At 44.7% G+C, this 17,336-nt stretch overlaps 1 protein-coding gene across 2 annotated transcripts in view; it reads right to left on the bottom strand.

Moving 5' to 3' along the window:
- Positions 1 to 17,336, bottom strand: part of KREMEN1 (kringle containing transmembrane protein 1) — a 66,994-nt gene that overhangs the window by 30,943 nt on the left and 18,715 nt on the right. For both annotated transcript variants that reach the window (XM_047760283.1, XM_047760282.1), the window contains exons 2-3: positions 14,706 to 14,868; positions 9,705 to 9,796 (exon numbers count right to left, since the gene is read on the bottom strand). In XM_047760283.1, the coding sequence (XP_047616239.1) occupies positions 9,705 to 9,796; positions 14,706 to 14,868 (255 nt within the window). The remainder of the gene's footprint in view (positions 1 to 9,704; positions 9,797 to 14,705; positions 14,869 to 17,336) is intronic.

Below are 17,336 nucleotides of genomic sequence, written 5' to 3'. Positions count from 1 at the left end.
ACCCCTAGCCTGGGAACCTCCATATGCAGCGGGAGCAGCTCAAGAAAAGGCAAAAAGACAAAAAAAAAAAAACAAAACTCCCTGGGAGTCCCCGCTGTGGCACAGAGGGTTAAGGATTCAAACCCTGGGAAATTCCATAGGCTGTGGGTGAGGCCAAAAACACTGCCAAAAAAACAAACAAAAAACCCTCTTCCCTGGCTCTGCAGAACTCCTTTCACTTTTTCTTACAAATAAAATCTGCTTATTCGGAAACAATGCAGTGACTCCACTTTTTTTTTTTTTGTCTTTTTATCTGTTGTTGTTGTTGTTGCTATTTCTTGGGCCACTCCCGCGGCATATGGAGATTCCCAGGCTAGGGGTCGAATCGGAGCTGTAGCCACCGGCCTACGCCAGAGCCACAGCAACGCGGGATCCGAGCCGCGTCTGCAACCTACACCACAGCTCACGGCAACGCCGGATTGTTAACCCACTGAGCAAGGGCAGGGACCGAACCCGCAACCTCATGGTTCCTAGTCGGATTTGTTAACCACTGCGCCACGACGGGAACTCCACTCCACTTATTTTAAATGTCATTTAACCTTGTGTGACAGAGACCATTTTCTGCATCTGGGATTCCACCTTGGTGCCTCAGTAGCTGAATTCTCCCCTCCATGGGAACAAGGACTAAGTATACAAGAGATGATACCGCTGGTGTCCTATTAGAGGACCAGTCATTTCAAATACTTCCTTCAGAGCATTGATGGGTTAAGTGTAGATTATTCCACACTCTCGGCCTGTGACTATACTGTCCACTATAACCTCTGTTCCAAATCTGACAGCTGCCATTGTGGTCCACATCCTACCTCTTTAACATTATTTCTAAACGGCAACTCTCGTTTCAGTCACTCAGGCCCACTCATGTATCTAAGTCTCACATTAAACTCACCCGAATAAATAGGTAAACACAGCCTTTTCATCCCCTATGACATTTTACCTTTAGGGGAAGGTAGTGAGAGTTCCTAAGGATTCTGACCAGATAAGACCCTGATCACAGAGGTAGTTCCCTTCCTGTGGGAGCTCTTTCTCTGAAACAATTTCTGGTGATATAATGTGATGGACAGTCTCCAAAGGAGGCTCTAATCATTTCTCCCCTCCCCATACATGTATGTGACTCCACACTTTAAAACTTGGGATCAGTTTCCTCTCCTCTTGAATCCGGGCTGACCTTGTGGCTTGCTTTGACCAATAGACTGTGGTGGACTTTTGTGTTCACTTCCTAAGAGGTCTGGCAGCTTCTCTTAGAAGCCAGCCACCATGCAAGAGGTGTAAGTATGTGGCTGGAAAGAGGGGTCACCCAGATAGAGGTCTGAGGTCGTCTTGGATGTCCAGGTCCCAGCAGGGCCACCAGGTGATGCAGCCACTTGACTGAGCCCAGATGAGAGCAGCAGAAGCAATGCTGAGCTGAAACTCAGCCAATCCACAAAGTCAGGAGAAATTACAAATTGTTGTTTTAAGCCACCAGAGTTTGGGGTGGCGTGTCATGCACTAACAGACAACTGAAACACCTTGCTTGCCCAAAGGTCAGTCCAAGTTCAAGGGGAATGATGCAGCTGTGTCTCTGGGAAGAACAGCTCAGTTTGTTGACTTGAACTTTTTCCAGGGCCACCACAAATATCCCTGGCAAAGAACCACAGAGTCATCTTTTCTTCTTCCTGCTGTCTCATCCCTTATAGAATCCACTTGTCATCAAGTTCTGACTTCTTCCTAAAGCATCTTGCATTTAACCCCTCCTGCATTATCTTGCTGCTGCCATCACAGCCCAGGACCTTATCTCCTGCACCTAGAAATCTACATCCATCCTCTCCTCCCTGTAGTCCCTCCCGTAGAGGGACACTGGGCTCATCTTCCTGAACGAGGGTTTCCAGCGTGTCAGTCCCCATCTAGCCAAGGCTGCCCTGCAAGGTTCTGACTTAGTTCTTCTCTGGCCACTCCTTTCCTCAGACAGCTTGGCTCCCACCACATGCACAGCAATCCCAAGGCCTTCCTCCAAGTCTGTCAGGCCGTGCCCTGACCCATCCAGCCCCACCAGTCCTTCTCCACGAAGATGCCTCCAGTTTCCCAACGCTTCCTGAGCCAACCCACCTTCAAAACCTCACGGCCCTCTACCCCATAATCTTTCTTAAACAATTGGTGGGCTGGTTTCCAAATGTCTCCTAGATTGATAACTCAGATTCCTAATTACATCATATGATGGAGGGTAGAGACTATTCCCTATGTTTACATATCTTCCTTACAGGCAAGTCCTGGTATAAAGATTTTTCAGTAAAATCATCCATATTGATTGGAATGATTTTCCTTTTTTTTAAAGTTATTGGTATGCTTAGAACATTCTAAAAAGGCAGTATATAGAATTGTCACTGAGAAAAATGTTAATTTGGTTGAGAAAGTCCGTATTTTTTTTTTCTTTTGGCTGTGCCTGTGGCATGCGGAAGTTCCTCGGCCAGGGGTCGAACCCATGCCACAGCAGTGACAATGCTAGATTCTCAACCCACTGAGCCACCAAGGAACTGTGAAAGTCTGTAATTTTTTTAATGAAAAATTTAATAGTATCCACTGTGGAGTTCCCATCGTGGCTCAGCGAAAACGAATCTGACTAGTATCTATGAGGATGCAGGTTCGATCCCTGGCCTCGCTCAATAGGTTAAGGATCCTGCATTGCCGTAGCTGTGGCATAGGCCGATGGCTGAAGCTCCAATTCAACCCCTAGCCTGGAAACTTTCACATGCCGCAGGTGCGGTCCTAAAAAGCAGGAAAAAAAAAAAAAAAAGGACCAGACAGAGAACAGAGATAAAATGCAGGCTAGGAATAACCTATTTGGGAGTGAGATGATAGGAACATGCCAATGGTGGTCTATTCCCACCACAGTCTGGGCTGGGATTTTGTGCCTACCCTCTGCTAGCTCCTGGACTTGGAGTCATATGTATTTTATTCCTTTAATCTTCAAAATAACCTTGGAAGGTACAGATAAGGAAACAGAGGCTCAGGGGAGGCTCATTTTGCTGTAGCTATTAAGCAAGTAATGATTTCAATCTAAGCCGGTGTGACTCTGGAGTCCACATTCTTTCCACTAGATTGTGTGGTCTCTCTTGTTAGAAGAGATATGACATTTTACAAGCAAGGATATTTGGTGAGCACCTGTTATGGCGTCCACTGTGCTAGGTGATGAGGAAGATAGTTAAAATATCTGGCTGGAGGGGGAAAGGCCCCATAAATTCCATCCGCACCCCTCCATAAATATTCAGTCCAGGTAACCTAAGGGTGCTGACCAAGCAAATACGGCTTTCAGAGAAATTCTTAAGTCCCCTTTCCACCTTAAGTCTCTCCTTCACAGAGATTCCAGAGCTACCCCTGTGCTGATATTTGAACAGCTCAGTCCAGTTGGGGAAAAAACTTTGCTCACATAACGCAAAATATAAACAATAAACAACAAAAGACTGAATAAACAATAAAAACTGAACTCTGACAATGCTAATTTGTACAGTCTAAAAGGGTTCCATCACACAAAATGTTAAATAATTGTAGTGGAAAGAGAGAAAAGGTAAAAATGAGTCTGCGTCATTTATATCATTAATGTTCATTTCAATATTGCTTTGGCTATCAGCTGAAGTTGGAGGTTTGTTTTAGCTGTAGAGTGTTAATGTGTCTTTTTCAAGGTGAAGTTCAGCCTGTGCAATGGAGATGGTGTTGGGGGAGACCCTACAGCCGGACAAGGCCGACAATGCAGTGTTTCATACATAGGGTCCAACTCTGGGGAGCCCTTTCCCAGCTGAGAACAGCTGGGCCAGGAACAGCCGTGGAGACGGGCCCAACTTTTTACAGAGCGGCTCTGCTGTGCAACAAATGCTTCCTGGATACCATCGCAGCCTACTTACTCTTGGGGCTTGGGATTTCCCAGATTCAAAGGGGAAAAGAAAATGACTTGGAGCTAACAGCTTGAACTGCAGACCCTCTGTCGCCACTGAGTTAATCCTCTGGTTTCCACAATGTCAAAAAAGCAATCCTAATAATTCAGCATACTATCAGAATTTCAAACTCTAATTCCCAAACAATCCACAACGAAAAATTCTCAACAGTGACCTCAACAGTAGCCTGGAACCATCCCAAGGCCCTTGTTTTAAGGAAATAAATGAAACAGGGCTGTTCTCAAGTTCTGGATGGAAAGGGCACTGGTCTTGCCATTAGGAGTCCTAGATTCAAATCCTATTTAGTTTAGAGGGTAACCCTCTCACATCACTCAACTGCTCCAGCTTCATTCTCTCATCTGACCAGGGCTGGAGGGAGGGGTTATAGGGCTGTTAAAAAGCTGATAAAGGGAATTTAAGTGCTTTATACATACTCAATTTAAATAAAAGCTAAAACGTTTTTTAAAAATCAGTGCTGACGATAAAATGCAGAAAGTGCTGACAGAAACAAAACATCTTCTATGTTTGAGAGACTGCCTTGATCACCACTGCCAAAATGCCCTTGGCTTTTTATTTAAACTCAGAACTTAGCTCTAAAAACTCTTATTAGGGATCACAATTAGAAGCTTTCAAATCCTGTTTTGGGGTGATGCATCTTTGTAAGGAATGACAAATCTGTTTTAACAAAGTCAGGGTGTCATTAAATTAACAGGAACTTGAGGCAGTGAGGTCACTGGCTGAGACTGACTTGAAGCTCCCACATGGCAGAAGTGCTATTGCTGGCATCCTCTTAGGGCTGGTCTGTGTGAGTGGTACAGTCACTAGAGAACCTCTCACGGATTAGGAGGGAGAAATCTCACCCCAAATCCCTAATACGAAGGCTTATGAAGTCATGGAGAAATGTTTCCTTCTGACCCTCCACACTCCCCTCAGCCTCAGCACCATCTTCCTGGATTGAGGTCTACATCCAGACCACAAGAATCCCTTATCTGGCCCCATCTAAGTCTTCTCAGACCTCATCTCTTGCCTCTCCCTCTTAAAACTGATGTCTCAGCAATACTGATTTTGCTTGAGAATTCACCAGTGGGATGTGTGTGTATGTGTACATGCAAACTACTGACTTTGCTTGGGAATTCACCAGTGGGGTGTGTGTGTGTGTGTGTGTGTGTGTGTGTACACACACATGCAAACTGTTCCCTCTGCTTCCAGTGTCCTCTCTTACCCTGTCCAACCTGGCTACCTACAGGGTGGTCCTGCAGTGCCAGCATCCAGAGGCCTGTTAGAAATGTACAGTCCTGGGTCTGTCCCACACCAACTGAATCAGAATCTGCATTTTAATAAGGTATGGCATGCACCTTAAAGTGGGAGAAGCCCTGCATTAAGACCCACTCCTTCCAGAAGCCCTCTGACAATCAGCAGCCCCCTCCTCACTGTGCCAGGGCAGATGACCCTCTTCAGTGCCCCCAACCTTCTGCTCATCTCACTTATCACAAGTATCTTGCACATGCTTATCTGTTTATGTGTCTGCTTTCACTCTTAAACAAGGGGCTCCTCACAGGCTGTAGCCAGGTCACCCTGTGTCCCCTACTTTGTACAAGTTCTAATATATGGTTAGAGCTTAGATAATATCATTTGTCACAGCTAATAATTTCTAAAGTCCTTGTGATTTTAAACTTTAACAAATAATTTGTTTTGGCCACACCCATGGCACGCCTAAGTTTCGAGGCTGGGGATCGAACCCACACCACAGCAGTGGCCCAAGCTGCTGCAGTGAAAAGGCCAAATCCTTAACCCTCGAGCCATGAGAGAACTCCTAAACTTTAATTAAGAATTTTAAGTAACTTTAATAACTAGTAGTTTTAATATCTTTAAATAATAGTTTTAATAAGTTAAATAACTAAAACTTTAATAACTAACTCAAATAGCAGTGAGATATGTTCAAAAAGTATTATAATTTAGATTAGTCATGTTTCTCATTTGAATCCACCTACTTTGAATGTATTTATAGGTTCACTTTTTAATTTTTAAAGTATTTATAAAATGTGTTATAATTTTTAATATTATAAAAGTTATTTTTATAACTGAAACTTTCAAACATACACAAAAGAAGGAAAGAATATTTGCCCCTGACCTGGCACAAATATCCACTTTTTAAAAAAACAGTCTTGGAGTTCCCATTGTGGCTCAGTGGTAACAAACCCAACTAGTATCCATGAGGACACATGTTTGATCCCTGGCCCCACCCAAGGATCTGGCGTTGCCATGAGCTGTGGTGTAGGTCGTAGACACGGCTCGGATTTTGAGTTGACCCCTTAGCCTGGGAACTTCCACAGGCTATGGGTGCGGCCTTAAAAAAGGGGTGGGGGGAAGCAGTCTCATTTCATCTATTTCCCTCACCCCCAACCACTCACTCTTTGGAAGGCTAGACCATTTTCAAACAAATCCCAGATATAATTTCTTTCTTTCCTTCTTTCCTTCCTTCTCTCTTCTTTTTTGGCCACCCTGCGGCATAGGGAGTTCCTGGGCTAGGCAGATCTGAGCTGCAGTTGCAACCTATGTTGCAAGTATGACAACACTGGATCTTTTAACCCACTGTGCTGCGCAGGAATCAAACCTGCATCATGGCACTGCAGAGATGCTGCCAATCCCATTGTGCCACAGCAGGAACTCTTCCAGATATAATTTCAACCACAAACATTTTGATATGTATCTGTAAAACCACCATGCATTATTATACCTAAAAAAAATCACCAGTGATTCCTTAATATAATCTAACATTCAGTCTGGTATTCAAATTTCTCCATTTCAAAGATGAATTTTGTTTGTTTTTGGCTGCACCTATAGCATACGGAAATTCCCAGGTGAGGGAATGAATCCATGCTTCAGCTGTGACCTACCCACTGCACCACAGTGGGAACTCCTCAAAGATAAATTTCGTAGTTGTATTTGCAGGAATCAGGTGAATATTTTATACCAAACAAAAAAACAGCTCTCAGAGCTGACAAGATAAATTTCTTATGCCCAAGGCCTCAGGCCCCAATCAGCTATGTGAAGAAAATTCTATTTGCCTTTCAATGTTATCTATAGGCTCTGCAACCCCACTAACGAGATTACTTTCCAAAAAGCTGTACAAAACATTCATAAAGAACCTGTAGGTGCCGGTTATAATGGAAAAAAATAAAAATCATTAATAAAAATTTAAAAAAGAAGCTATAGGTACAAGAGAACAAAGCAAAAGCCATGCTGAGTATTGCAGCGCTGTCCTTCAAAAGCACTGAACTAAATGGGTGATTATTTAACAGACATCCAAAAGGCAGACATTAAGCCAAATGATCTTCCCATCCACAGCCAGACCAACAGAACTTGGAGATTTAGAAGGCGGGACATGGAAGGATGGTAAATTTGAGGATGTTGTAATTTCCTTTAAAAAACTGGTGTTTCTTCTGTCTGCAAGGGTATCTGAGAAATATGCTGGCAGAAGCGGTTTGGAGAGCAAATCCAATTACCTCGGAGTCGTTCTCCCTTCAACAGTAAGTTCTGATCCGTGCTCCGCAGGTCAAGAGCACAGTTCAAATCGCTCTTTGCCCCTTTTGAATCATACTTTGCCTCTGCCTCCCTGCTCGTTTTAGCTCTCTACGTAACAGAGATTCCGGTCTCCACACAATGGCCCACCATTCAGCCCTGCTTGGGCTTTGTCCCTAAACATTCATTCCCCCTGGCTCCTGCTGGGTTTGTTATATTCAGATATGAACTTTCCAGGAATCCGATCATGTCACAGGCCTCTTCCTGTATGACAAGTTCAATGCTAATCATGAATAGTGGCTTCACACAGAGGGTTAGCATTATTCATGAAAATTATGACTCCACATCCAGAAATAGGGCAAAACTAGCCTAAAATAAACAGGCTGGATAGCAGTTGAGTCCACCGACCAATTACCAAGGTCTCTTGCTGCAAACAGCACAGGAATTTGTCTCAACTATGTAAATCTGGCACATTAGAAGCACAATGTCCTTCCAGACTCCAGGTCTGAGGCTTGGCTCAGTGGGAGCACTGGTACCCACAGGGTGAACGGAAAGGTTTTCCCAAGAACCAGACAGATACGGCTCCCTCCTCCCACATTCCCAAACTAAGGGATTCCCCACTTCTCATTCCCTATGTCTGTATGTCTCCCCACCCTGACCATTTTGAGGCTGGCTTTAGCAGCTGTGAGAGGGTTACCAAGGTCTTTCAGAAAAAGAATGGATATTTAATTTTTCTTTTCTGGAACAGTGAGGCACATCTGACAAGTATTACAAATTAGAGAGGGAATAGATGGTTCATACCATTTTGCTCTAATTCTCTCCTCCAGAACTTAGTCTCAGTGGCCACATGAGTCTGCTTCCATTGGCCCAAATTTTATTTTATAAAGGCAAGCTGAAGATTATCTTCCCAAATAAAAGCGTCTGGATTGAAATCCCCTCTTCACCATTCCTGAGAGAATGACATAGGCTGGTACTAAAAGACTATCTTTGTGTAGAACAAATGGACCGAGGAAAATCTGCTTTCCTCTCCCTGCTGCCCCTTCCTTCTTTACATAACTAGAGCCAAATGAGATGTTTCTCATTTTAAAAATTTGATTAAGAAGCCGGGGGAAATGCCTATTCTTCTGGTCTTTACTGTTTTCTCAGTTTGGGGGACTGAACCAAGGCATAACAGGTTGGAAAGATAGGGATGCAAGGGCCTGACTGCCAGGCAGTGGTGACATGTGGAAGTTTAGTTCATAAAAGGTGAGCCCGGTGCAGGGAGTGGCCCTTTACCCGGAGGCAGCAGAATTTAGACTATGTGGTGGGCACTAGGGAGAGGGTCCCAGTTCCTGTGTGGACCTCCACACCTAGCCTCCTGCCCTGAGGGGAGAGAGAGGTGGCAGGGTGAGGGGTAGATTTAAACATAAAGGAAAAAAACCAGGTAGAATCATTATGAATGAGCTCTTTCTCTTCAGCTCCAGGAAAGAGAAACCCCGTTCCTTCGGTATTTTTTGAAAACATATTGTAAACACTGCCTTGGTAAATGCTGTGTTTAGTTTCGGTTTTTGTACTTTAAATCTTCCCACAGTTTCCACCTTATTTTAAAGTGTTTTTTGAAGGTGCCCTGTCACACCACCCCTTCCCTGAGGTTCAGAGTATCTTTCTGTCTTTGTATCTTGCATGTAATCAACACTGAATACCGGAAGGAAGGAATGAACCAGTGAGAAAACAAGTTTTGTGCTAAAAGTCTGAAGAAAGTGGGTTTTCCAGCAGTAAAGAGTGATATATTCTAAGTGATCATGAAATAACAACAAAACATCTTTATGCTATCACATTGGCTTTGGAAGGTATCTAATTAGATATTTACTGAACATCACTTTTCAGGGATCAAATCTAAACAGTAAGTAGTGTCATACAGTTTTACCGCCCATAAATGGGCTCTCCATCCACTCTAAAAATTAATTCTCAAAAGTGCAATGTACATTTTTTTTCCCCTCTGGACTGCTACTACGTTGTTGCCATGAAAGAATCAGCATGAGGAAATCCAGTAGACACAGAAATTCCAGTTGGGCTTATCCATCAAGAGGATGGGGTCCTGAGGGAACCGGGTGGTCCCATTTCTGAAAAGCCTCCCCAAAAGAAGAGAAAATCCTCAGCCTGGTGGCTCGTGCTTTCACCTGCATCACGAAATCCACCTGCCCGCACTACCTCCTAGTGCTCAGCATCCTGAAACCTGTGGCCGGTGCGTTAGAGCCTTACTCTGGCAGGCAGGAATCTCGCAGTACTTCCAGTAGACGCCGTCCTCGTGCTCCGCCACGTAGCACCAGGGGCTCACGTCACCATCTGGGTTTCTGTGGAGGGAGAAGGACACACCCAGTAATATTCCCATTGTCTTAAGACAACCGGCTCACTGCCTTTCAGTTTTACCACAAAACCCCTCCAAATTCCCCAAACCTCTTCAGCTTCCGTATTTCTAACAATCCAAATGTATCTCGATGCCACCTCTTATGAAAAAGAAAAAAATGCTAATACTACGAGAACAGAACTATCCACTGCAACACATGCCTCAGCGTTTGAGGGCAGGGGGATGGCGAGTGAGCAAAGGTGAAATGTGTTTACACAAACTCACTGCAGTGCAACCAGGACAACTAGACCGCTCAACAGATCGTATCAAACAGCACTGGCACCTTAAGCGTGAACATGGCCAACCCACGACAGTACAGTTGCTTTCAACACAAGAGTTAAGAATGTGAGTGGGGCAAATGGTCAGGGTGGCACCTTGGTGATTAGAAGGCCCTGAAAATATGCAAATCCCCTTTATTTAGTAATTTCTCCTTCAGTGCTGTATTCTAAGGAAACCTTTACTTACAGAGATGTTCACTAGAGCACTTTCATAATGCAAAAAAGGTAGAAACCACAACTGACTAGATAAATAGGTTAAATCCATCTAAGGGGATACTAGGCAGCTGGTAAAAATGTAGTATAGAGATACATTTATTACTATGGAGAAATATTCACAACGTCTTGTTAGTTTTTTTTTTTTTTGGCCTTTTAGGGCCACACCCACAGCATTTAAAAGTTCCCAGGTTGAGTTCCCATCATGACGCAGTGGTTAACGAATCCGACTAAGAGCCATGAGGTTGCGGGTTCAATCCCTGGCCTTGCTCAATGGGTTAAGGATCTGGTGTTGCTGTGAGCTGTGGTGTGGGTCGCAGATGCGGCTTGGATCCCGCGTTGCTGTGGCTCTGGCGTAGGCCGGTGGCTACAGCTCCGATTAGACCCCTAGCCTGGGAACCTCCATATGCTGCGGGAGCGGCTCAAGAAAAGGCAAAAAGACAAAAACAAACAAACAAAAAAGAAGTTCCCAGGGTAGGAGTCAAATTGGAGCTACAAATGCCAGCCTACACCACAGCCACAGCAATGCCAGATACGAGCCACGTCTGTGACCTACACAACAGCTCGTGGCAGCACCAGATCCTTAACCCACTGAGCAAGGCCAGGGATCGAACCCACAACCTCACGGTTCCTAATCGGATTCATTAACCACTGTGCCACGACGGGAACTCCCCAATTCTCTGTTTTTTTATTTCTTCTGCAATGAACACAAATTGCATAATTTTTAAACAGTAAAATAAAATTCACATCAACTAGACTTCACTGATAGATAAGCTTTCACTAGGATCAGACTGGTCAACTCACATTTGATAGAAATGGGTCCTATTCCCACCTCAAAATAGTAACTTCTCAGAGAATTCTGAAGAAAATTATGCCAAAGTTTTAGTCAGAACATACAGTCCTGTAATCCTGGTACCAACTTCTGATATGGCAATAATAACTGTAAAAGACTTATTCCATATTTCTAAAGGAGTGGCTTGGAATAAACGCCTTTAAGGTCTTTTCAACTCAGAGATGCCATGACAATAATGGGCAGTGCTGCTGAAACAGACCAAAAAAATGGCAGGGGTTACTGGACACACAGAAAAGCCTCGCCTCTCTTCACTGCTTTCCAAGCTCCCTTTATTTGGACTCAGAACATTGGAAACCTGACACTCTGGTTAAGCCGGAAATGGGCATAAAGACCCTGCGGCCAGAGCTCTGGAGCAGCCCCTATCAGGCCTGGGAGGGATCAGCCTATTGTGTGGTCCAGAAGATAAGCTGCCCTGAAGTACAAAGGGTCTTTTTATTTTTTTGTGCCCAAAGGCAGGTGCCAGCGCCAACTCTGCTTGTCTTGGCCTCTCTGCCTTCCCTGCTCCAGATAATGTGAAACCCAGAGAAGTATGGTCCCATCATTCGCCATCTCTCAGCCATCTCAACCGGGATGGGCCTGGAAAAGTCACATAAGATAAACACGGTGTCAGATGTCAGCTGAGAAATCAAAGTCAAAGAACTTGTACAAAGCCCTTCTTTAAACAGTATTTCACTGTCATTTTCCTCCCTCTATTCAGTGTTTGGCTTTGATGTAGTATTTGGTAAAGGCCTTCAAAATCAACTGTTTATTATCAATGTCAAACCGTTCTGAAAAGCATCAAGATAGCTTAATAAAGAATGAGCAAATCCACCTCTGACTCTGCTGCAGTGCTAAAACAAAAGGCCCTGGCTTCTGACATGAAAATAATCAACCCTTTCAGTATTCCTTCTTTTGAATAGTTCAGGTCTGGTATATTCCCTCAAATCAAAGGAGGGAGCTGCAGCCTGAGCTCAGAAGGAATGTGGTCCCTCAGCTCTCAGCATTTTCTTAATGGATATTTGCTAGTGCATTTCTGGGAGCCCAGGGGTAGAACTGGGTGCTAATCTATAAAAGAAGCTTTTTTTTTTTTTTTCCCCACTTAAATGAAACCACTGGAAATTTAAAATTTACCTTAGAATCAGACTTAAAAACAGGAGCAATTCCGAGAAGAAGTGCTTGATAGAAGGCAACAGAATAATAAAATAAACCAGCAGCCTAATACCAAGAGACACTTTAAAACAAGAAGATAAAAAATTATGTTTTAAAAAAAAAATCACTGGTTTCTCTTCTTTTTTTGTCTTTTTGTCCTTTTTTTTGAGGGCTGAACCCATGGCATATGGAGGTTCCCAGGCTAGGGGGTCTAATTGGAGCTGTAGCTGCCGGCCTACACCACAGCAATGTGGGATCCAAGCCATGTCTTCGACCTACACCATAGCTCATGGCAACCCCGGATCCTTAACCCACTGAGAGAGGCCAGGGATCAAACCTGAAACTTCATAGTTCCTAGTAGGGATTTGTTTCCACTGTGTCACAACGGGAACTCCTGGTTTCTCTTCTTAAATACTTTTCCTAAACTAACTATTCCCATGAATAGGAAAACTAGGGGAAGTGAAGTGGGGTTAATTTTTTGAATTATGCAAGAAAAATAAATAAATGAACACATGCAATTTTGAAAATAAAATGTAAAAGAATTATTTAATGAACACATGTAATTTTGACAATAAAACACAAAAGAAATAGCAAAATGTGACAGCACATATACAAATTGTTACCTGGGAAGTGGGCCTTGTTAGAGAGGATTTAGGAGGAGTTAAAACAGGGACTTTATTTAAACAATGTGTATATATACGTATATATATACATACATACATACATATATATATATATATATATATATGAAGTGGTTCAATAAATTTTTTTGGAAAAACTCAATACTTTTATAACAAATAACAAAATGTAACATATAAAATATAAAAATCATACGTGAGCTGCGGTGTAGGTCACAGACATGGCTCGGATCTGGCGTTGCTGTGGCTGTGATGTAGGCTAGCAGTTATGGGTTTGATTCGACCCCTAGTGGGAACCTCCACATGCCGTGGGTGTGGCCCTAAAAAGAGAAAAAAATAAAATACAAAAATCACACTAAAAAATAGTGCAATAGCAACTACAGGGGAATGGCCAATGGGTACAAACCAGAACTGAGGTGAAGAAAAGAGCTGAAGGCACAGGGATAAAGATGACATGGACTACAGGCTATGTCATAACCACAAGGGTGCTAGGGTTAGCAAAGGTACCTGAGGTAGGAGTGGGGGGCAGGAGGTAAACACTGTGGCCCATGCAACACAGGTATAAATATTAGGCTCAGTGGGTCACCAATGCCATGGCTGAGTCCAACATTCTGATAGCACTGGGGGCACAGTGTGCAGCTACTGCTCAGCCACCACTTTCCCCCATCCCAGCGGCTCAAGAGGCTACCTTTGCACCTGTCCTAATAACAATTAAATTCAACACACTGCTGAACCATGAGTCATATTACCAGGATCCTGGGTATAAATAGCCAAAACGTAGCTATAACCAAAGGTGTTCTGGGCCCTACTGACTAGTGAGTCTTAACTTGTTTTGGATCACTGACAGCTTTGAGAATCTGATCAAAGCCATGGATCATGGGCCTACAAAACTGCAAGTACACGCTTGAAGCAGCATGAATCTCAGCCCCTGCAAGAGTCAGATAAGAGGTGAAAGAGCAGATGGGAAGGAGGGAAACAGCACAAATACGATGGCTATAGCTGCTCCCAGAGCAAGGTGATCCTGGGCTGGGAGGAGGTGGGATAAGGCGGGGTAACTTCCTTTACTCAGAAGCAGAGGGAGATTTGGGCCACAGCTGGTGCTGTGCTTGCCCACCACATTCACAGCAGCTTAAGAAACTTTGCTGTCTGTGCATTGTCTTCAGGAGGCGGCATCAACTAAGAAAACCCTCCCAAAGAGATGCAAAAGTGATCAGACAGGAAAACAGAGCTCTAAAAACCAGTATCAAAGCAACCCAGTTGAAGAGAGCAGATTGGGAGTTCCTGTCGTGGCTCAGCGGTTAGCAAACCTTACTAGGATCCATGAGGATTCGGGTTCGATCCATGGCCTCAGTCAGTGGGTTAAGGATCTGGCGTTGCCATGAGCTGTGGTGTAGGTCACAGATGTGGCTCAGATCCCACGTGGCTGTGGCTGTGGTGTAGGCTGGTGGCTACAGCTCCCATTGGACCCCTAGCCTGGGAACCTCCATGTGCCGTGGGTGCAGCCCTAAGAGACAAAAAGACTAAAAAAAAAAAAAAAAGAGAGAGAGAGAGCAGATTGTGTGTGCGTGCGCACGTTCGCATGTGCATGCACAGTTCTGGGAGAAAGATTTTTAAAATGGTAACAAGAAAGGCCTTCTGAGTTGGCCAAAAGAAGACAAAGAAGCTTTCCCAGTTGTGAGCAAGGCTGGAGGAAACTGAAGAGGAGACCAAGGAGTTTTTTTTAAGTTCTGTGAAGCCCCATCTTACCTGCAGTAGTTATGCTCACCCAGGCCCCCCTCCCCGTTGGGGTATTTCAGAGTGTTGTACGGATGCTGGAAAGTCTCGTTCCAGAACAGACATGGCTTCCCGTCTTGTGGTGCTGTCCAGTTCTGCGTTCCTCTGTAATCTGCACCGTTGGCTGTGAAACATTCTAGGAGAAAGAAAAGGCAGAGCAAACTAATTTTCTGGCAACATCTACAGCTTCCTCCCTCTCTGCTTGATGTTTTATTTGGACCAAGCTAGAAATGGATAGTGTCTTGCAAGATCCTAGACACAGAGGATTTAACATTTCCAGGGCTGAGCACATCTGAAAGGAGGTACCCTTCAAATGCTAGGCTAATCTTGGCACTGGCTTGTCTAGAGACACTGGAACATTTCCCCCTAAAGTATACAGACCCCGACTAGGATATAAACAGGGAGCTGAAATGTACTGAAGCCTATGAACTGACCAGGAAACCCCCAAATCTGAGGAGAGTTGCATCTGTGAGGAACTCTGGGTGCTCGGAGGGGGTCACTGCCTGCGCCAGCGTCTCTGTATGGTAACTAGAACCAGGACACCAGCTGTAATCGAGCTCTCCCCTACAGTCTGAAAGGCTGCACTGACACTTGGATTTAATAAGACCATCGGATACAGCAACGCTTTGGAATCCCAATCACACAAGTCTGGGAATGACTCACATTCCCTGGTAATGAAGAACAGTCCTCCCCACGCTGCTGGAGATAGAGGTGCCACAAGACAGTCAGTCAACAGGAGGGAGCAGGGGCCGAGTTGGCATTTTTCTCTCACCTCTTTCTGAAATTCCTTCTACAAGACACATTCAACATGGTCTCAGGTCCGTTTAATAAAACAACAAAATCCTTGCAGGTGCAACAACGTGCTTCTAAAATCTGCCTCTCAGACTTCGGCGGGGCGGGGGTGGGATGGGAACTTGGGCTGATAGCATTTCCCCCCACATATTGCACGCATTAAATTCACAGAGGTTCATGAGAAAGGCACAGTACAAAGAGCAATTTTTAAAATTAGCTTAGTTGAAACTGACAGATAGAAGCACTTCAAACACTTCTTTAAGATGTACCACTAGGAACCTGACAATCTGGGGGAGTTACATGAACATTCTTAGCTTTCTTCCTTTCCTTCTCCCAGCACGTGCTGACCCATAACTTCCGAAAGGGAGGACTCCATCCCCGCCCCTGCTCCAGTGCGTGCCTCCTCCAGCCTGAGAGTGTGTACAACACGAGCACCTCTATATTCTAAAAGGTATTTCTTTTACTCTTTAAAATCCTTCCACAGACCATTTTTCTTTCTGTACCCGCTTCCTCTCACTATCCAGGCCCTGTGTTTTATCTGCAACAGTGTGGTTTTACAGACGCCAACATAACCCGGAATCCCAGGCTGTATGGGACACCTTAGCAATTTCTTGTGTTGCTGTGTGACATTCACGTGTTACGATAAGTGCAACTCAACATGTTCCATGACAACCAAGCCCTCCACCAAGATCTACACTTATAAAATGTTCAAAGGCAACTGAAGGAGGCGGCTTAGTGCAGCAGAAAATACCCCGAACCAGGAGGCTAAGCCCTGGCTTCTCGCCCTGGACCTGCTGCTGACCAGCTGTGGGACCCTGGACGAATCAGCACTGATGTTTGCATAGTGTCCCATCACCTGCCAAGCTCTGTTCAGCACTTATGTTTGCGTAGTGTCCTATCACCTGCCAAGCTCTGTTCTAACTGCTTTATAAGTATCAACTGGCCACCAAGCCAGTGGAGAGGGCCCCTAATACTCTCATTTTACAGATGAGGCACCTGGGCCACTCAATCACACGTTAACACTGCTCCCCATAGGGCCCCTCGACATCATCCTTGCCTGTCCCACACTCTCCATCACCTCCTTTCTGCTCATAGCAAGTCCTGTTGACTCTCTCTCTCTTTTTTTTTTCTTTTTGGGGCCACAGCCAAGGCATATGGAGGTTCCCAGACTAGGGGTCGAACCAGAGCTACAGCTGCCAGCCTATGCCACAGCCACCGCAATGCTGGATCCTTAACCCACTGAGTGAGGCCAGGGATCAAACCCACTGATAACAGTGAAAGCACCAAATCCTAACCACTAGACCAACAGGGAACTCAAAACAATACAGTCTTGCTCAGGTCTCACAGTTTCCACTTTTGTGCTTCTGCGACTCATTCTCCACACAGGGCTCAAGGTGCCCCAGAAAACATGAGCACTGGGAACAAAACCCAAGCTTTCATCCTTGTCTGCAAAGCCCCCGTGATGTGGCCCCAGGCCCTGCCCCCAACATCCCTGAGCTCTTCCCCTGGTCACTTGCTATGCTCTAGTCACCCTCATCTGCTTTTAATTCTGTAAACATACCACCCTATTTCCTGCCTGGAGTGATTTTCCCGTAATATTTCCCATCACAGACTAAACATTATCTCCTCAGAAAACCCTTCCCCACCATCTCCACTCCTGTTTTTCTGGCCTCCATTTGTTTGCTTCATAGCACTATTATCACTAGGCGAATATATAATATGTAGAGAGAAAGAGGGAGAGAGAGACTGTGTGTGTGCGCGTATGCATGTGTACCAACCAGAGCCCTATCCAGCCCCAGGGTTAGAGTGGGA

The sequence above is a fragment of the Phacochoerus africanus genome, chromosome 15, assembly GCF_016906955.1.
Source record: "Phacochoerus africanus isolate WHEZ1 chromosome 15, ROS_Pafr_v1, whole genome shotgun sequence".
NCBI lineage: Eukaryota > Metazoa > Chordata > Mammalia > Artiodactyla > Suidae > Phacochoerus > Phacochoerus africanus.
This window is presented reverse-complemented; position numbering and strand designations above follow the sequence as displayed.